This window comes from Camelus bactrianus, chromosome 28 (assembly GCF_048773025.1).
Source record: "Camelus bactrianus isolate YW-2024 breed Bactrian camel chromosome 28, ASM4877302v1, whole genome shotgun sequence".
In the NCBI taxonomy this organism is placed as follows: Eukaryota; Metazoa; Chordata; class Mammalia; order Artiodactyla; family Camelidae; genus Camelus; species Camelus bactrianus.
Window position 1 is genome coordinate 12246512 of NC_133566.1, and position 21513 is coordinate 12268024.

Here is a 21513-nt window from a genome sequence, read left to right on the forward strand (position 1 = left end):
ATGAGATGCAGTGCAAAGAACACAGCATCTCTGCTACGACACCGCAGCAAAAAGTGAACAAAGCCCAAATCCAATCATGAGGAAGCATCAGACAAACCAATTCAGGAACATTCTAGAAAATCACAGGCCCGTAATCTTCAACAGGGCTAAGCTCATGAAAGTCAAAGAAGGATTTTTTCTGGTTTGATGGATACTCCAATGACACATCTAAATGCAAAGCATTATTCTGGGACTGGATTTTTTTGCTATTAAAGACATTATTGGGAAAATTAGCAAAACTTGAATGGAACCTCTGGGTGAAGGGACTTGCAATTTCTATGTAAGTTTGCAAACATTTCAAAACAGGAAACAAAATGAATGACTCAAAAGAAGTGTGGTGGAAGTCTGTGCTACGTGTGTTGAAAAGTGCACATGTTGGAGGGTGAGGGTGGGAGGAGATCTGTGTGTTCATAGGCCCAGAAAGACACATCTTCTGGTGGGCTATTGTGACCAGTAGTGAACAGCAGGATTACTGATTTGGTCCGCCTACCAAGTGAAGAGCCTCCTTTGGGGCAATAACAATACTACAGAAAAATCTTAATTACTACCCCTTGATACCTTAGGATCCTCATTCATAAATACATAAGCAGTAACTGTCTTGAGTAATGAGTTGTATTTCAAACCCACCTGCCACAGGGATTTTAGTGGGAATAGAAAATATTACTAATATTCAGGTAATAATTTGTTTAAAACAAAGTTATATTTAAATTAGTTGTACATTTTGAAAGCATAATCAATTTCCAGTTGAATTTTATCATTCGTATTTTTGAAGTCCAACAAAAATTCATAAAATAGCTCACTGGAAGCATAATCAAAATATGACCACAAAGTCCAAGATTTGTGATCATGGTAAAGCCACAGATAAGTCATTAAGTCACATTGAGAACATGCTGGGTCTCCTTTACTGGCAGAGGGGGAGGAGCCATTCGAGCTTGGTGTTTTGCATATTTTCTCTTACAAATGTCATGGTTTTGAGGTGGCAAGCCCCATAAAAGGACCGGCAGAACCCCCAAGCAGGGCAACTACTCTCCTGCCGGCACCATCTCGTTCCCTGGCCCAGAGGCTCTATCTCACTTTTTGCCTCTGAAATGGCTTACTTACCCCTAAAATTCTATTGGTTCCCTGAGCTCACTTCTGAATGGTTATTTCCTTCACTCCTGATTGGTTATTACTCTTACTTCTGATTGGTCCACTTCCCTAACTTCTGATTGGTCCATTTGTAGTACTTCATTTGCATGGAGGTCACTCCTGATTGGTCTATTTCTACAAAGCTTGTTCCTGGTTGGTCAACTTCTGTTATACTTTATTTGCATATGATGTTGCAAAGTGTAAAACTGGCAGCCTATAAAGGCCTGTGTAAACCTACAGATGGGGTCCAGAACTTGGAGTGTTAACTCTTCTGGGCCTGCTGGCATAATAAACCTGAGTTCTCCAACTCTCCAAGTGCTGCTTGGTCTCTTGCCCGGATCCTGGTTGCTGTCACAACTGAGCTGTAACACATTTTTCTGCAACATTTTCAAGTTGGAAAGCATTTTTTGAAACAAAGGTCACATAAAAATTAGTTACAAATGGCCCCTCATGATACAGATGACACTGGGGTTCATTAGGATTATTTGATTTGAGCTCAATATTTATACAAGACTTCGGATAATATCTGCAAATTAAGTTATGTGTAGGGTTGTTGCTTTGATACATATATTTTAAAAGCATGGAACACTGATGTATCAAATGGAAACACTTAAAAAAATCCATAATACATGCAAACCAGTTTTGACATGTATTAACGCTTAATATGCTAGGAATCTTAAAAATTACAAGGTTTGAGGCCTTTCTCAACTCCCAAGAAGCCCTACGCGTCATGCCAAAGGAGGAGGCATGGGCATTCGTGCAGGCTGAATCTAACCTCACAGGACCATCCGGAGTCAAAGTGTATACATATTTTTTTCTAAACATTAAATAATGGGGAAAGGAAAATATGCCAATTCTACATTTTCTAAAGAGTAATACTTGTCACTATTTTGTCATATACTTTCAAATTAGTATATATTACTTGTATATATTACATATTTCGTTCATTAAAAATTAATTTTTCTGAGAAAATAAACTAGAAGTTCTTAAAAATAATTTAACTTGTATTTTTGTAATAGTTCATTCTTCTTTAAATTCACATGCATTGCTTTCTCTTATAATTAAGCTATGCTCACTTTTACATATCACAGTTCAGAAGTTGTAGAACTACTAACGCATAATAGCCCATCATAAACCCTCTTGGATGATCTCCATCCTTCATTTTCTCGGACCCACTTCCCACTGACTTTCCTCCAGTTCTCTGAGACAGCCTGAATAACTTACACAGTGATAGTCTCATGAATATGTACTGTCATCACGTTTACCTGATTTCCAGACTTTCATTGCTGCCCTCACCTCATCACACTCACTCCCAAATACATGAACTGCCTCTTCCCTTTCATTTCCTGGCCTCATGTTTTTAATCTAGTCAGCCAATCTATAAATGTCTGTCATCTACTGGATCTTTCAAATATTTATTATTTCTTAGATTGGCATTATAATTTTAGGCATTAAACATCCTGTATATTCAATACTCTGCACTCCCATGAGAAACAATTATTAATAGAGGATGACCATGGGGGTTGCCCACCTCTACAAGTAATTAGGGGTTTAATCTGAAAAGCAGAGTTTCATATAACACCAAGAAAGCGTCTACTCACAGCAACTGAGTTTCAGGAAGTACTCAGTGGTTGAAAGGCACCAGCCTGGAATCTGTCTGCCCTGTTTCTAGGTTTACTGTCTAGAAAGCTCTGCACTTTCTTAGCTGAGGAACCTTGAGTGAGTCTCTTACGTCTCTGTCTCCGTTCCTTCATTTATAAAACAGAGACAGCACAAGTGCCCATCACAGACAGCAGAACTAACGGAGGTAAAGTGCTTAGCATGCTGCCTGGAACAGGGCAAGCACATAACAACCACTGGCTACTTAAATTATTAAGCTTTGGTAGCAGCTCTTGCTTGTGGATGGCAAATATTATTCTCTGAAGTCTTCTAAACTGTCAGAGCTTCTCAGGTAACTGGGCTGTTTCAGGACTGGCCCAGAGGCAAGAGAATACACTTGTCACAGGGACTCGCAGCTCTGAGATTCCGGGAGAGAAGTGAGGGCCAATGCCTCACATGTGTCTGCCCGTGTCCCGCTGGGATTCTCCACCAGGTGGCACCCGTCCCGTCACAGTCCATCTGGGACGTTGTGGAAAGGACATCAGGCGACTTCAGACCGGGGCTTACGGTCCGGTCAAGCAAGCCTCCTGCCCTCCCCAACAGCCCTCAGTTATGGGAAGTAAAAGTTCTTTCTATGTTGATCTGATCACTGAGGTGAATCTATACCCAACGTGCCTGTCTCTCCTACACAAGCAAGTATAAAGGGGAAAAACGGCCTCAGAAAATGCATAACATAATTTAGTAAAGAGACCGATGTGCCTTACCCTACTCACTAATAGCTGTTTTTCAGCGAAACGGCTGTTTAGGGGAAGAGAGGGGAATAAAAAAAAATATTTGCAAAGAAATTAAACCCCTTCCAGCACTGAGCAAACAGTAGATGTTAATGATACACCTACTCTGGAAAAGAAGCAAGCAGATGGAAACACACTCTGCCCTTCCGCGTGGCAAAATGAATGCCAGACCAGAGATCCTACTCACAGGCCAGAAAGAGTCGTGTCACCCAACACAGCTGAAGACTCCCCTGCGGGGTCGAGATGCATCATCCCCACAATAATATGTCGTGTGAGTGGAGGCATTCGTTTGCCAGGCCCATTGCTCTAGTTCTAAGAAAAACGGCTCAGATACAATTTTCAAGGGGGTGGCGGGAGCATTTATTCAAGTTTTAAGTTTGAGTTTTTTCAGAAAAGTCCCACCAAAGCGATGACTGAGTAGGCCTCTCACCTCCAAGATCTGTCTGGGTGGGAGCAGAGCCCAGACGATCCACATGGTATCCAGCCAGGACGCGCGGGGAGCCCAGGCTGGGCTGGAGGCTGGGACATGACGGCCCCCGCAGAGAATCGCCCTGTCTCCTCCCTCCTCCTCCACTGCCCTCCCTCCCGTGCCCTCATCTGCCCCAGATGCCAGAGACGCACCACACTGGGTGTGACGTGCCCCACCGGGAATTCTCCTCTGGGGACCTGTCTCCTCACTGTGGTGCCATCTCCGGCAGGCCTCACTGCACTGCACTTGGCTTCACTGCACATCTCAGATATCATGATTTTCAGTGAATCAAAAGTTTGTGGCTGCCCTGCTTCGAGCAAGTCTGCTGGCACCATTTTTCCAACAGCATTTGCTCACTTTGTGTCTCTGTGTCACACACTTTGTTAATTCTCACAATATTTCAACCTTTTCCATTATTATTGTATTTGTTATGGTGATCTGCAATCAATCATCTTTAATGTTACTATTATAAAAAGATTACACCTTGCTGAAGGCTCCAAAGATGATTAGCACTTTTTAGCAATAAAGTATTTTTAAATTAAGGTAAGGACAGTTTTTGGACACAACACTATTGTACGTTAATAGGTTCCCGTGTAGCAAGTGGGTCTGGAAGGGAACCTGCAATCTCTCTGAGGTGTGCCTGTGTTTACCAGATCGGTGCTCCATTCAAAACCAAGTTAGGACAAACCTGATCCTAACAGCCTGTTACACGCATTTCAACTGATAAGCAATACGGGGAAAATAATATACAAATAAACAAAATACTTTCAAAGAAGTATCTCAGAAAGAAAAGTCATAAGACTTTAAAATACTTTTGTAAATAAAAGCTCTTCTCAGCTCCTTCTTGCTTAATATTAACCAAGGCTGACTTACTCTAGCACTTAAAAAAATGTCAGATCCAGGACATTAAAATTCCACATTGTAATAGTAGCAGCATCCAACACAGTAATTTTCCTAGATAAATTCCCAAATATGACAACTGAAGGTGCCAATCAAGTGTGCAAAGTAGGCAGTTTCAAAAATATAAGCGTGACCAGTTCTTCCGTTCCTGCTTAGAAGGCAGGTCTGTGTACCTAAGCCTTTGCATTGAGCAAAAACGAAATGCAAGCAGCCGTTCTGCATTTCATGAAAATAAGAGACACTAGTTCTGCTGCAGAAGTACATCTGGCGGATACATCAGTAGCGCATAGTTTCAGTTAATCCTTTTTTCTTTCAACCGCCCACCTCCAACAAACCAGAGCTCTGAATATAAAGTTGAAGTCCCAGCCCTGGGTGAAATATCCGGTTCCATGCTGGGCGGTTATGCTTTTGACCCGAAAGCCCACTTCTCGCACGCTAAGGCAGACACAGACACTCTGGGAAGGCCGCCCACCCAGGCACGCACTCGCTGGACCTCCAGGCCCGTTGTCCTCACACCGAAGCCCCCTTTGCCTCTCCCGGGTCAGTGGCTGTTTACAGCGTATGGGCGTGGGGACAGCAGGTGCAAGCGGGGAGATGTGTGGGCCTGCAAGTCTAGCACGCCTGCCTCCAGGCCATCAGCAGTCCCGCCCAATCCCGTCCTGCTCTCCGTCTTCTGGTTCCTCCACGTGCTCTTCTGCTCCGACTGCTGCCGTGCTTGGCTTTACCTGGAGGAAGACGCAAGGAGCCAGGCACAACCCGCAACGCCTCCTGTGTGTTTGGTCTCAGACAAAGGAAACAATGTCTGAAATATGTCCCTCGGCTTCTCTGAGCTATTTTTCCAGGATTAAGACTAAAAACTCTCTTGTATTAGGCATCCATCACAGTTATCTTATCTCGTGTGGAAATGAGTGTGGCTTATGATGAGCTGCCACAAAATCTACTGGTCTTCTGAAAGGAGGAAGGAAAACCAACCACAAATCCAACTTCCTTCTCAGTCAGTACAACCCTCTAGATACAAGAATGTTACATTCCTTCATCTTCACTTACTTCCCTTCCTTCCGTTTTTAAGAGGGGTCCCTGCCCCTGTATTCTTAGAAAGCACTGTCCCTAGTCCAGAAGGACCAGCGCTGAGCCACAGAATGATGTGCTCAGGCCGTCTGCCCCACTTGGTAGAGGGTTTACACAGTTCACCCCAGTTCACTCCGCTCTGTCCCTAGTGACCAACAGCAGCTTGTGAAATAGCTGTCTGGGCAAAGAACACCCTGTGGTCACAGACTGGGGCAGGAGTCAGGCCCCAGCACTGCCTCCATCACGTTCCAAAGGACGACTCACATTGCAAAGGTGTCCTTCCCTTTGGCCAGCACATCCTGTGCCTGGAGTGTGGGCTGCTCGGTTCCTCTGTTGTGCAAGATGTCTGTGTGGTCTCACAACGTGAGACTCTAACAAGGCATTAAGCCAAGAAGCTGTCCAGGCCCCTCTACCCAGGTGAGACTCTGTCCAGCTCTACATTCAGCAGAAAAATGTAATCTCAGTTTGTCATTCTGAAAAGGTGATTTCAACTATGGAAGGACAATCTTTCTACCCCGGGATGCTGGTAAACTACTAACTCCCAGCTTTTGTGGCTTATCAGCCAATGTCAGTGTCTCAGCGCATCCAGACCCCATCACTAGTCTCGTGCTCCCGAGTCCCATTCAGGCTTGGCGCCTGTCCTGACGTCGCTTCGCCTGGGCATTAGGAATATTCAGCTGTACAATTATTTCCTCCACGTAATTCAAACATTCTGCAACGTCACGCCTTCCCGCGTCTCTCCCGTCACACCTGACACCGCAGGGTTCGGAGAAGACACGACTGTCCTTTGTCTCTGAGTTCTCCTAGAGTCCACACTAACAAGTTCACTGAAACCTTAGCAACTGTTCAGGCAGCGGAGGGGTGTGGCGTGAGACTCGCTGAAACAGACTCGGGCGTCATACGTCCTGACGATGGCCATACACTTGGCCCAGAACTGAACTTCCCTGGGGAACACACGGCCGGCCGGCCTGGGGAGGCGTCTGCCCAAGTGCAGGGAGTGGCAGCATATGGCCTCCAAGCCTGGCTCTGAGCTGTCGACACAACGAGAGGAAAGCCGTGCCCCACCCCTTGCTCACACGGACAGCTGTGGCACCAGCGTGCCGGGGCCCTGCGTGGAGTGCCCCGAAATAGTCTCCCTGCTGATGCCAAGAGAGCCTTTTTGCATGTACACGCCCAGCGACGGCCACTTGGAATTTGGTTCTGCCCTGTCTTAAGGCCATCTGCCCAAATAAAGAAAGAGCATCCAATCTTGTTTGTGGCATTGATGCGGTTACCACAGCGACTGTGGGCCCGGGCCACACCTGCTCCCACGCACAGAGCGCCAGCACAGGGAGAGAGCGGGGCAGGGAACGGCGGGGCCAGCCCCCGGAAGAAAGAGATCTGGCGGGTACTAGGCCCTGGAATGAGAGCTCCTCACCTTGAAAATGTAACATCTAACCAAAGAAAGCATTATGAAGTCAATCCAGTTGAACCCAGTAATGACTACACACATAGTTCCATATTAAATGCAGCACAGAACAGTCTTGGCTGCCCAGAAACCTGGTGTTCGGCACCTATTTCCCTAGTGTTCGTATAGAACAGTATGTACATTTCCGTCTCCAACTTTGAAAGAATTAGTTGCCTGTCAACGTTATCTGGGGGATTTAATAATAGAAAATTGAAAGATTTAAAAAGGTCTTCTGTCAGTATTGCCCAGGTTTAAGGATGATTTATTTGCCCCATAACTGCTTTAGAAGATTGTGGAAATTGCTACTAGACAGTAAATTTTAGTTATTCCTGAGGGCATTACTTTTCCTGCCCAAACTGATAAAAAAAAGTAAACAGTAACTTTTTTTTTTTTTTTTACCTCATCCAACAGAATATGTCTCTATGTTCCTGGGAGATAAACGGTCCTGCAATAAAGAATTGGGCCATGAAGGAAATGAAGAGCCAGATTTGAGAAGCAGTATCCTCATAAGCACCTGGCTTAGTGGCTCTCAGGATGGGCTCCCAGAACTCCGTGGACACTTCTAACCCAGCTGGCTTTCTCATAAGGACCTGAACCAAGAGGGCCTCAGCCCCACCCTCTGCAGAAGAAGACTGAGCAAAAAAGGAAAATCTGTTGGTCACAGGCATATGGGTACGAATCAGATGCTTCCTCTTCCTACAAAGCCCTCAGCCAAACACAATTCTTTAGATAAACTACCTTTTCTCAAACAAATTATAAACTGGAAAAATGACCAACCAATTTTTTTTTTCAAAAACAACACACACACACACACACACACACACACACACACAAACACAGTTACCTAATAAGACCAAGCCAGGATCACAGCATGTCTGAGTGGTGCCCACAGTGGTGGCGCTAAACTGCTGCCAGCACAGGGTCCCTTTACTGACAGATTTTAGAAGATTAAAAACCAAAGAAGAAGAAGAAGAAACAAATATTCACACATTTGAGCAGAGAACTGTTATTTCTGGGAAGACCATGGGAAAATGCACACCTTAACTAGACCATTGAATGAAGCAAGGGAAGGATGTAGTTTAGGGGAGAAAAAAAAATATTTGGTAAAGAGGATGCTCAGCTCTAAGGCATATAAGAGACTTGACTCGGTCGTATGGAATCACGAAGTGAAGAAGAGAGATGATCGGTTATGAGATCTATGTGAAAGAAGCCAGGCTTAAAAGGCCGCATGTTGTGTGATTCCATACGTATCAAATGTCCAGAAGAGCAAACCCACAGAGACAGAAACTAGATCTGTGTTTCTCAGGGACGGAGTGAGGGGAGGAGAGGAGAGAATGAGGTTTCTTTGTGATGTGATAAAAATATTCTGGAGTCAGATAGTGGTGATCTTTGCTCAACTCTGGAAATGTACCTAAAACACACTGCATTATACATTTTTAAATGGTAAATTTTGTGGTATGTGAATTATATCTTAATTATTTTAAATTATTTTTAAAATTATGAGCTCAAGTGGGTAAATCCAGGCCTTTGATAAAGGCCCTGAAAACTCAGTGAAGAAGAGTTGAAACAAAGGACAAAAGAAAGAAAGAATGGGTCAAACAGGGCCCTTGTTCTTGGTAGTTGTTCTCAAGTGTTGGTTTTGCTTTTTGTTGTTGTTGTTTTGTAGGGGGAGGGTCTGGAAGTTCTTTGAGCAGAGGATCTAAATCTGATTATTCTTTTTATTCTCTATGCAAAGTTAAGCACCATATTGCACACAAATGGTGCCTAAGAGAACTGCGTGTTAGCTGACTGCTGACTGAATGACGCTGGGCAGCAGCGTGCGCTGTGTCTGCAGGGATTATAAAGACAGGAGAGCCGTCCGCTCGTCCCTGCCCTGCACGGTCACCACACTCTCACGTGAGACCTACCTACCTGGTGTCACAATACAAAATACTCAGGGACAGTTTGGTCTTAGTCATGCTGAAGTTTGTCTAAATTCCCAGAATTACTATGTTTACAAAACACCTTGTGCTTGTGTTTTCAGGTTAGTGCTCTGGCTTTTACTTCCTAATTAAGTGAAAAAGTCTCAAAATTCACAAGACTCATCTATTCAATTATTTTCCTATTTGTACTACAACCATTTTAGCAGGAATTCGAAAGACTACCCAGAAAGCTGACTAAAATAAATGCAGGTTTTACAAAGAAGAGGTGTTTAGATAATGCACATGAACCTCAATTAAGAAAATGGAATGACAGTGTTATAGAAAAAGATGCTTTTTCCCAATAATAACTAAATCATGAGGGTCTGTAATATCGTAAGGGGGCTACCTTTTTAAGAGTATGCAAAAAGCTTCACCTATGTCCAGATATTCCAGAGGGACATGTTATAACCCCCATTTTACAGGTGGAAAATTAATAGGATAAGAGAGATTAAAAGACTCTCAGAGCAGAGCTTTCCAGTCCAGTGCCTTCGTTCATCTAACAGGGATACAAGGAGCAAGTGGGAGACAGAAGGTCCCTGGAAACGTGTGGCATAGTTAGCATGGAGGAAACACTGTATGTGAATATTAACGTCTTGCTGCACTAGAAGCCTCACCGCTGCAACTAGACGCGGAAAATCAGAAGACAAGGAGGAAATCTATGGCTGGAAATCACATGCTTCACACCAGACGTACCTGCAGCAATATAGGAGCCTCCCCCGGCTTTATAGAGGAAGTGGCTGGCGAAGGGGGCTGCACAGATGATCAGAAAGCTTGCAGTCACCACGGCAACTACCCCCAGAAGCATCAGGACCGCCCAGAAGCCACGGTAAACTGCAGACCCGGGAGAAAAGGAGAAAAGAAAGACACGCTTAGACTGTGAACACAGCAGACGGTCGCAGTTTCTCTCTCGTCGCTCCCCTGATCTCAGCCCCAGCACTGCTGAGCAGGGGCCCAGGCTGCGGTCCTGAGTTGTCTCTAAAAGGAAGCCTCAGCAGACAACCTTGGACTCAGTGGTGCTTCTGTCTACATGTGCTCTGTGCTGACACCACGCACAGGCTTAATGTGCTCTGGGTGCTCATTTTTCTAACCAGATTACCCATTTTAGAAGTGGGAACACCTAAAGTTCTAGAAAGACTCCTCTTGAGCAAGTTCCCAGAAGGGTCACACACACAGGTGTTCACACCAAACGGACAAGGACATAAAAAGGCATTCATAGTCACAAACACTGCCTCTTACTTCCTGCCAAGATGTTGACACCACAGTGATCCCTTAGAAGCTGTTAATAATCACCCCACTCTCCTAACAAAAAATCACATTTCTATTTAGATTGTGACTCTATTAGATAACAGTCTTAAGGTAATAAAGATGTCAAGCAAAGCCAAAAAAAAAAAGTTTTATCAGACTGCGATTTTAAAATCAGATATATTTAAGGCATACCACTTTCTATTAGTACTTGTTCTTAGGAAGTTTTAAAATAAGAAGTTATAGTGGTCTCTTAGTCAAGGGCCAGCAAGTCTGAATTAATGGATGCAGCTGATAAATAAATTGTGGATTTGGTGATTTATAGTAATCAAATAGGAATTCTAATGATCTTTTTTGAGTGGAATAATTACTGATCTATTAAATTCATCATTTCCCAAAGGCTAACACACTAAAATAAATTTCTTCATGCATAAATGAGGGAAGGCTCGGTGAAACATACTCATCAAATTGCAGTTTTTCATGAAAGTACAGAAACTATAAAAAGCAAAGAATGAATTTTCTCAGTAAGCCCACATGGTAAATAAAAAATACATACATCAATCAACCGGAATCTTTAAGAGAAAAGAGGACGAGAAGATGGAAAATTGAGGCGAGCAATCCCTGCAGTTAAATGGGAAAGGCTTACACTGTCGTGTGAATAACCCAGTTTGAAGGCAGGAGCAGAAAGCAGGCTTCCCCTCCCATGGCAAGGCCGCTCGCGGGCAGAGGCCGCCGGCCTGCCGGCTCGGAGGGTCCCTGCGGCTGCGCTGAGGCTCCGCTCCGGCACAGGGGCAGAGAGTGAAAGGCTCTGGGCCAAGTGCCTGCTCTCCTGCCTCACAGCGGTCACCGTTTTACATCTCCCTCCACTTCACCGACTTCAGCGCCTGTCCCGGCGGCTCTGCAGCGAATGCGGGGGGATGAGCACTAGCAAGGGCTGGTCTGGGAAAGGAGCCTGTTCCCCTGCCTTCTGACCACCCTCTGGTCATGACCGACGCTGGACAAAATGGCAAACAACCGCCTTGAGGAGCCTGAAAGCGAACAATAGCCAGTGGACTAAGGAGGAAAGTCAAATCCTAACGAAAGGTCAACTCAGCTACAAGGGGTTTTTCTGGGTTTTTTTCTTTTTTTTTTTCTCATCCAGGATTTGGCCTGTAGACAAGACAAATTGGGAGCTGTGTAAATGGGTCAAACAGCACACCATCCCTAGTCAAGGCCATCATTCTGGCTAAAGAAGCAAGACAGGGACCCTGCAAGCCGGAGTGTGTGGAGACCCCCACGTTTCCATCTTCCTGGTCCTGCTTCATGGCCAGCTGTAAACCTAGGTCTGCACTGCCACCCCTGAGGAGGCGTGGGCATTTAACATCCCAAAGATGACCCAACCCTTCGGACAGAAGAATCAGAAGAGACCCAGCCATGCAAAGAGCATGGGGATCACCGCTGATGCCTCCCTCGTCCCCTGCTGCTCTGTACGGATGCCACCGCATGGACCTCTGCACAGCACAGGGGGACAGAACTTTGGAGGAAGCCAGTCTTTCCACTCAAAGAAACTGGAGAGAGGGGCCCTAGAAGCTGAGGGTGTGGGAGAAATCTAGAGAGGTTTAGAGAAGAGAAGCCCTGTTGCCTTTTCAAACAACAAATTAATATTCTCCAGTAAAAGGCAGGAGCAACGGATTTGTATTTGAGGGAAGGGGGAACCTGGCTGCCTGGAGTTGTGACCACACAGAAAATAGCTCCCAAGCGAAATTCCTCATTGCAGTCACCGCATGCTTTATTTTCTGCTTGTGCTTCAACATGCAAAACTGCACAACTTTAAACCTATCTTAAAATTCCTTGGAACTTCCTGTTTCTTAGCTAACTATGTTACCTAGTTTGCATATGCGGCACACTTTGGTTCCAGAATTGAAATGTTCAGTTGTAATGAAAAAACGTCTCTTGGAATTAGCTAGTTCTTTCACTGTCTGAAGCAAAACTGAGGCCATCAGAGAATTTTCAACATAAAGTGAATGAAGTGCATGTGTTTTTGGAAAGTCAAATGTGATATGGGGGCCCTCCACTAACTAACTGTGTGACTCTGACAGACCACAGTTTTCTGATTCGGAAAACACTATCCTTCTTGTGAGTCTATAGTAAGGACTGAGAAAATACATGAAAAGTAGTTGCATGCGGTAAGAACTCAGTGCCTTTACTATTACGATTATTATTACACACTTTGTAGTAAAACGTTCTTGTCAACAATGCAGTTGACACAAAGCGGAGACCTATTAATCTCACGGGTCTAGGGTGGGGACCAGCTTTCAGTTCTAATATACACACTCCAAGTTTTAAAAGATGTTAGTGGTTTATATTGTTTAAAACTCCTCGATCTGGAATGTATCTCTGAGAATCCTTAATTTGTTTCCTTGTTCTTAATATGAGCCCACAAAAACTGCAAAGCTTTGTCTCTGAATGCTTCGGACAGGTCTAAGTGAGAACAGCTCTAAAAATCCATGCCTACCATTAAATACAATTCAAAGCTCAACTTAAACAATATTGAATTTCCATTAATTCCTTAGAACAGGAAGCAAGGCTTACAATGTAAATAGATTTACATGTAATCTGTATCACCACCATTTGGATTAGTTAAAGGAAAGTTTCATCTGAATCTGTGAAAGGCCAGAATTAACTGCTGTTTTCAGTGAAGCTCTGTTAATTCCAAACAAATTGGTGAATTGACCTAGCAAAGCGGTCCTTGGTCGGGTGTTGTAATGAGGAGGAGGATGAGTAATTAGTCTAATAACGGACATTATAGCAATGGTTCTCCTGAACTATTGTTTATTTTCCTAAATTGATTAAACTTTTACCCTTACCGTATTAATCTCACTGCCAATCTGCTTAGTAACTTCATTCTAGTAGAGTTTGATTGAAAATCATTAGCCCACAGTATACTGAACTGTCATATCAATATATTCTGTGGGAGTATAACATTTTGTATTTTTATAGTTTTCTATATACAGTATTTTCGGGTTTTCATTTGAGGACTATCTTGGTTTTTTAATGGACAAAAGAGACATCAAGTGATTAGCAAGTCTGGTTTGTTAAATAAGAGTATGGAATGCAAACTGCATTCATGACATCTCAGAGCATTCATAAAGCGCGCATAACGCGAAGCGTCTCAACTGCACTGCAAGTTCAGATTTCAGATTCAAACAAGGTGTCAAAGGATCTCATGTCTCAGTGTGTCTCAGGATGTACCCAGAAGGCCAGATTCCAAGCGACACACACAGGAAGTGGAGGGAGACATCTGCGAAGAATCCGTCACGGGGGTGGGGGAGGGATAAATGGGAGTCTGGGATTAGCAGATACAAACTTCCATACCTAAAATAAACAACAAGGTTCTACTGGTAAAAAAAAAATACATACATACATAAAAATAAATACACAGGGAGAAAGAAGAATCCTTCAGATAGGAAATGCACAAATCACCCAAATGACAGGACAGAAATGGCCATGAAATAAAGTGGACTATTAATTGTGCACATCAGCATGTGCACGAGTGTGCCTGTGCACGTGTGTCTGTGCGCATGTGTGTGTGTGTGTGTGTGTGCGCGCACATTACACAGACAGGAGGCTAACGGCAGAACTGGCATCTGTTCCAGATTCCATGTAAAGGGCTAGAAAAATAAAACCCTACAGTGTTTTTTCCCACTAAGAAGGCAATAAAAATGCACAGAAACCTCATTAGTTCAGATGATGGGTAAAAGCAGCCTGAAGTTTTAACTGTGGATTATTTCAGAATAGTCCCATTCCAAGTCACTCATATCCATCCAATAACTCAAACAGTGTCTCCCGAGGGACCTCGACGCAGGGCCCTAGCAAGCCCGCCTGGTGAACAGGCAAGTTGCTGGCAAACAGAAGCCACTTAATTAAGCAAATATATTTCAATGGCTCTCCAGGTCCAGGCACCAAAAACTGCTAGACTAAGACAGAACCCCCCCCTCCTAAGTCCAGTCCAGTGAGGGAAAAGCAAGTAATTTTACACTGTGTGCTAAGCGCCCTAGCGGAGGGGTGCACAGAGTGTCAGGGAGCCAGACGGCTGCCACACAGAGAGGCCCCTGTGTCAGGGCTGACAGCCATGAGAGAAGGCCGCCTGTACCGGGTATGGTTGAGCTGGGCCTTTACGTGTGCCCAGGGTTTCCGGAGGCAGGAGGCAGGAGGAAGGTCAGTCCAACAGTGGGAACCTAGGAAGGCAGCCCTGGCCTTACATGCCACTCAAACTACTACATATAAAATAGATAAACAACGAGTTTATACTGTAGAGCACAGAGGACTATATTCAATAACTTGTAGTAACCTATAATGAAAAAGAATATGAAAAGGAATATTACGTATGTACATGTGTGACTGAAACGTGATGCTGTGCACCAGGAATGGACACCACATTGTAAACTGACTAGACTTCAATCATAAATAAATAAATCAAATAAATAAATACGTAAGAGCCACTGCTTTATCACACTGGCCCTCCAGAGCCCCCGTGGGTCAGTAATCAGATGGTGTAGCCACATTTGTACCAGAATATCTCTCCTGAAACTAGATCGAGGTGAACAGGCAGGAAAAGAGAACAGAACAAGGATAACCCATCAGGTAGTTGTTACAGCAATTACAGTTCCCCGCCAAGTCGGGGCTGATGCCGGGCAGCTGGGATGGAGGTGAAATAAGCTGCCGTGATTCTGTTGTTCCAGGTGGTCAGAAACCAGCGAGAGTAAAGGCTGTCTTCATGGCTCTTCCTTTGTATGCCAAAACAGTTTGTTCCGTTAAGATATTAGCAAATTTCGTCTTGATTTTGTTAATGTTTTGGTTTACACAACAAACCCTCCTTCATACAGAGTACAGAAGGGGAAGTCGATCCAAAGGATCACAATTCCAAATTCGTGGTGTTTTGATAAATTATTTTGTTGTGTCTATAAAAATGTAAATATTGCATCTGCAGTTGAAAGATAAATTTAAGTGTTATTCATTTTTCAAAACTTGCTATCCTGCCTCAGACACCTCACAGAGCTAGTTCAGAAAGCTCACCCTCTGTTTCGACACCTCCTCAAGCACACACACTGCGAAGTGTTAGGAATCCTTCTAAACGAAGCCAAAACAAGACCCGCCACCCCCACCATCCTGGCAGCAAACGCCAGCCTCCAGCACATGCTGCCACAGCTCCAGGCAAGACGCCGGTGCCACGCCGGCCAGCAGGCCAGCCCTGCGTCCCCACGCACTTCTCCTCTTGGCAGGTCGGGCAGGTCTAAAAATACAGGACTGCCTTCTCCACAGCAGAAGGACAGGCTGTACTGCACGCCCGAGCATGAGCCCCGCAGCCGGGGACGTGCCAAGTTACGTGCTCTACTCGGCCCATTGATTCTTCAGGACAAAAAGAACATTGAGAGACCCAACAGAGTTTATTTACTTACCTCTTGTAAACCTGGCAGTGAAGGAACAGCCGAGGGGGAGAAGTGCCTTGGGGAGGAGGAATAGAGCCCTCACCTTCCTTCCTTCCTCCCCTGCTGGCTGTGACCTTGGGGAAGCCCCTGAAGCAGGTGGGTGTGTTCACATCGGGGAGGGCATCCATGGTCATTGTCCAGTTTGCGCCTCCTAATGGTCTTGGCAGGGTAGGCGGCTAGGAAGCGGGGCACGCGGGGTACTGGGCAGAATGGCTTTGAGGAAAGGAGGTAGGGGTGGCGGCGGCATCCCCAAGGTCACAGTAGTGAGGAAACCAAGGCTCTCAGAGGTAAGATTTAGGGGTCAGAAGAGGCCACCCCCAAATATGCCTGTTTGTGATAAGGATTATTTTGGAAGCAAATGAGAATGAATGCAGGCAGAGAGGAATCCTTCCAGGACTTTCCCTTGTCTGACTGAAGGGAGAATCTTCTGAGAAATGAGGAATTCCAGAGGGTTTTCATGGCCACGAAGAAGACAGCAAGTTAGCACCAAGACGGGTCTGCAGACGCACCCACTAAACTAACCCAGCTCCCATTAGTCTCTCTCACGTATATTTCCTAGTCACTTTCCCACAATTTACCACCCAAACCCAAACCTCTTCTTCCTTTGTCTTGTCGCATCCCCAGGTCCATCATTCTTTGTTAAAAGGCGTGTAAGTTCCCAGGCCTCTCTGCTTCTTTGGGTCTTCGCTTTTCTATAAAGGCCTCCATATGCATCCATAACCATAAACCCTTCCTATGTCAATCTGTCTTCTTACAATCTAATTTGCAGGGCCCAGCTACCAAACCTAAGGGGATAGTGGGAAAAGCTTTGTCCTTCCCTACAGAGGGACTGTGTACAAAGCCACTCAGATCCTCCTACAGGGGACCAGGTGAGCATCCAGATTCACCTCCAGCTCCAAGGACCTCTGCTGACCCCTGCTGCCTAAGAAGGCCTGGACTGTGGCTCTCATCCCTGCCTGAGCTTCAGAGCCACCTGCAGGGATTCAACATCACACCCAAGCCAGGATTCCAAACCAGACCAACCAGAGTTTCTGAGGGTGGGCACAAGCAACCCCTAGAAGATAGAATGCATTGCCAGGATGAGAACCACTGGACTCCTGGGTCCCTCTGGAGCCGCCTTTACAGGTGTTCTCTCCTCGGTCCTCATGACCATCCTATTTCATCTTTTGCAGATGAAGCTCTGGGAGATTAAGTACAGTTCCAAAAATTAAATAGCCAGCAAATGACAGGGTCAAGATGTGAACTCAGGGCTGTCTGACCTCAGTCTCAGATACCATTTGTTTCCATGTTTGTGCTTTTTTTTTTTTTTTCAAATAAATTGTCACTGCTCCATCTAAAGCTTCTAGGCTCAAATCTTCCCACTCTGGCTCCTCCCACTTTGTCCTCTGGAAATGCTGAAATTGTACTGACGGTTCCTGTGGGAAATGCTGCTGCCATGCCCCAAGGCTTTCATAATACTGTTTCTGCTAGCTAGAACACACAGCTTTCCTACTTGTCCTTTGAGAGACAATCAAGCATCCTTCCCTTCCTGAAGCGACACCGTGGAGTTATTTCCTCATCTCCACCAAAAGACAGGAGAGCGCACAGTCAGTAATGTATGTATTACTCAAGCGGTGGAATGTCTCGTACCAGCGGTGTGACCTTGGGCAAGTTACTTAGCTCTCCATGCCTCGCTTTCCTTCCCTCAACTGTAATGCTACAATACCTATCCTGTAGTGCCCTTAAGAGGACTGAAAGGGCTCACATGGGGTCTGGCCTCTGCTCTCCATCAGTGTTCCTGACACACACCCTGCCTGTCTTTCTAGCCCCAGGGGAAGTGTTATGCCTGGCATGAAACAGATGCTCAATAAAATATGAATACGTGAATCACCAGTTACACATCACCCAATCCCCACTGAAACCTCACTATACATAGCCAAGGTTGGTGAGATACTTAACGGCCACAGGACAGAATGACGCTAACTCACTCAAAGCGGAAATGAACCGATGGTTTTGGCCTCTCATCGCAATGGCTGAGGGCCTCTTTACCACTTAAATCCCTCCTAGGGAGAAGCAGGCAGTTGGAAAAGAAGGGTTGAGGAATCAAGTGATGAGATTTAACATTCGGATACTAAACAGAGCCCTGAGGACTATGGAACCATCCTTTCCACCCTCCTGCATACCCAGCGCATAGAAATGAGCCAAGAACATTGGGAATTTCTGAGAATGTTCCTGCCCAACTCCAAACGTTCCAGGGGAGACAAATTTCCTCATTAACAGATTCCGTCCTAAACAATCTGATCTATTCCTGAGAAGCCTTGCTGCCCTTTGCAGTGAGCCATGGATAGGACATTTTTAGGGTCACTTTATTCATAACTTTTCTTTAACATTAAATGTGAACCTGCTGACCCAAAGCTTTCGGCAGACAATTGAAAATAATTCTAGCAAAGCTTTGCTTACTTGATTGTAGGTATTCTATTGTAAGTCACTGAGGACCTCACAGTCTTCATTTTCATGTCTTTCAGATGATTCGCCTCCACAAATCTCTAACAACTAAGAAATCCCATTTCCCTGAAAAGTTTCAAGGTCTTTCATTGCAACTATACATTCAGGAATCTTTCTCAAAGGGATGTGACTAAAAGTAGTTTCTATATTTCTTTATCAGAAAAGTTAGTTTAAGAATTGCATAACACTAAAAGCATTATGACATTTCCCCTCTATTTTGATCATAAAACAACAACAAAAGAAGTGATTAACAACTGAATTGAATTCTCCTCTTTCATTCACCCATGCTCAAACACTGACTGAAAAATCTGCCCTGTATCAGGCCTGTGCTAGACAAGCACATACCAGTGACATGACATGAAGGAAAGTGCAACGTGTGTCAGACGCAGTCAGGCTGAAGCAGACTGGGGGGGACACCCCACCATCTGACGACCGTCAGCTGTGCTGAGTACAAGGGGAGACGCTGGGGGATATCAGACCGGAAGAGAGGAAGGGTCTTGGCATTAGCTCGGGGTGAAGGCACAGGGTGGAAAAACTTTGGTGTTAGGGGCCACGGACAAGACAGAGTCGGAGACAGATCATAGGGTCCTTGGAGACTATGCTCTTTTCCCAGTGGAACGTTTTGGCCCATGTCATGGGAAAGTTTTCCTTACAAACAATATGGAAAAATCACCGATTAACTTCAATTAAAACGGGATTTCTGTGCGCACGGAGCTTCAACCTAGCAATAATCAAACTATGGCAAAAGGTCTGTAGTTTGGTTTTGTGAAGAGGGGATGTTTTCAGTGAGAAAGCGGAAGGGAAGGCAGTAAAACACATACTCCCTTTTCTTTATTATAGAAATTTACATTTTCTTGATTTTTTTTTCTTAAGAGGCAACATACTATGAGATAAAGGCACCCCAAAAACATGACAATACTTCATGGAAACTAGCCTGTCTTGTATTCAAAATGAAATGGGCAAGAGACCTTATCAAGAAATTATAATTAAAAAAAAAAAAAGAAAGAAAGGAAGGAAGGAATCTAAAAAGTTTCTAGGAAAAGGAAAGTACAGAGATGAGCACGGGCACTGGCCGCTGGGGTGAGAGGGCTGTGCCGGCAGCAGCGGCCTGCACCCGCCAGCAAACACCATGGAAAAATACTCGGCCCGCTCGGAATCCGCACCTGCATCGTGTGGGATGTAAACCACACCCGCAGGCAGTGCTAGCACCGCCAGTGTGAGATGCCGGTCTCTCGGGGACAGACAAGGGAGCTGGGACACGGCTGACACCCCTGGCAGGGCACACACGCCTCGTTTACTCCAGAACAAACACGCGCAGTTTTTTTGCTCATGAACAGACTGGGAGTCACATTGTCTCCACTGAGCAGGAAGCAAGATCTCTGGTGTTCGCAGGTGGGATTCACCAAGGACCTAAACCCCCCTGGGGCATCACCACCGCCTCGGCCTCTCCGAGGGCTCAGTCTTAAGGAATGAGGGAGGAATGCCTATTGGCAGTCTCGTGTCTTCACTGACCTGCCTGCTATTTGCTGCGTGTTCTTGAGAAGCGAGACACTTATCTAGCCTCCCTAGTTTTCAGTTTGTTTCTTGATAAAAAGGTAGAACCGGCAGCCTCAGAAGTCACTTCCAACTCTTCTGCTAGAGTCCCAACAAGTGGATAGTCAATATTTCCCTTTGATAATGAACCGCATAGATTGAACTTGCAAGTCTCTGCTGGAAGAGACCAGCCTTCTAAAACAGCCCATTTTTAGCAGAAAATCATTGAAAAGATCAAACACTGCGTTCCCATAGCTACTCTGTACATGGCCTAGCGAGGGATTTGATTTTATTTATTTATTTGCAGGGATAAAATACATCATTGGAAGACTTCCCTCTCTAGCTATTCAACATAGCAAGCTGTTAGAGCAAATACCCCTCATATTGTATGACAACAGCTGTTGCTCTAGAAACAGATTAACACTTTGCTTTCCATAAAACGTGGCACTTCCCTTAACAATGCTAAATCCATACTCTGTTGATGTGAACAATTGCCATGGCCATGCACAGACATGAAGCAATGACCCTGAGTACTGGGAAAAGCACTTTTAAAAAAATCAATCATATTTTTAAATAACTATATTGTAAAATCACTTTATCCCTATACCCCCAAACTTGTTTGTAAAGAGTAATAAACAGTAAAATAAAACCTCATATTGACTCATCATACCAAAACTAAAAAGAAACATAACAGAACTCACCAGTTCTCCTCTATTGAATAAATAGATTTTGTTTGAAAATATATATTGCTTGTTAGAAAACGAAACAATTTCCCCTTACAATGTTATCAAGAAGGTGATTATGGAAATGGAGGCAGCTCACTGAAGAGCATGAACTTTGAGTTGAGGAACCTAAACGCTCTCGGCTTCCGTGGCTCTGAAGTGGCAGCAGTGACTTCTGCCTCACAGCGCTGTTGTCAGGATCCGAGGAGCCAACATTTGTAAAGCAAAGCAGGTGGACTAGCACAACAGCTGCACGTGATAGGAGCACGTGGTGAGAGATGACATAAGCCATTCTGTTGTGGTATTGATGATTTTATAAAATAAATAACACTTTGTCTTTTATATATTTGTCAGTGGATTAGTAGCTTTCAATATGCAGAAACAAGAAATAAGGATATAAATGAACAGCTTTGAAGAAATTATGATGGTGCCTCTGAGCAATTTATGGCTCCAATTACTGATAAATTCACTGGACCTAATCCCTCATGCCTGCACTGAAATTTATCAAGCAGTACTAATGTTTATCAGCCATATATTATCATTTAAAGATGGAAGAAAGATTACACAAAATGTGACCTGTTAAAGGGGAAACAGTGTTAGTGAGCCTAAGAGGAAAGAAATCCAGGTGGCAAAGCATGAGGTCAACTTGCTGCGGACAGCCT

General features: G+C 44.6%; 1 protein-coding gene across 2 annotated transcripts in view; it reads right to left on the reverse strand.

Annotated features, from left to right (window-relative positions):
• TMEM182 (transmembrane protein 182) overlaps positions 1-21513 on the reverse strand; it is a 39223-nt gene that overhangs the window by 5267 nt on the left and 12443 nt on the right. The window contains exon 4 of one of the 2 annotated variants that reach the window (XM_010959094.3): positions 10096-10233. The exons of the other annotated variant lie outside the window; for it this stretch is intronic. Coding sequence (XP_010957396.1) covers positions 10096-10233 — 138 coding nt within the window. The remainder of the gene's footprint in view (positions 1-10095; positions 10234-21513) is intronic. 2 annotated transcript variants of the gene reach the window in all.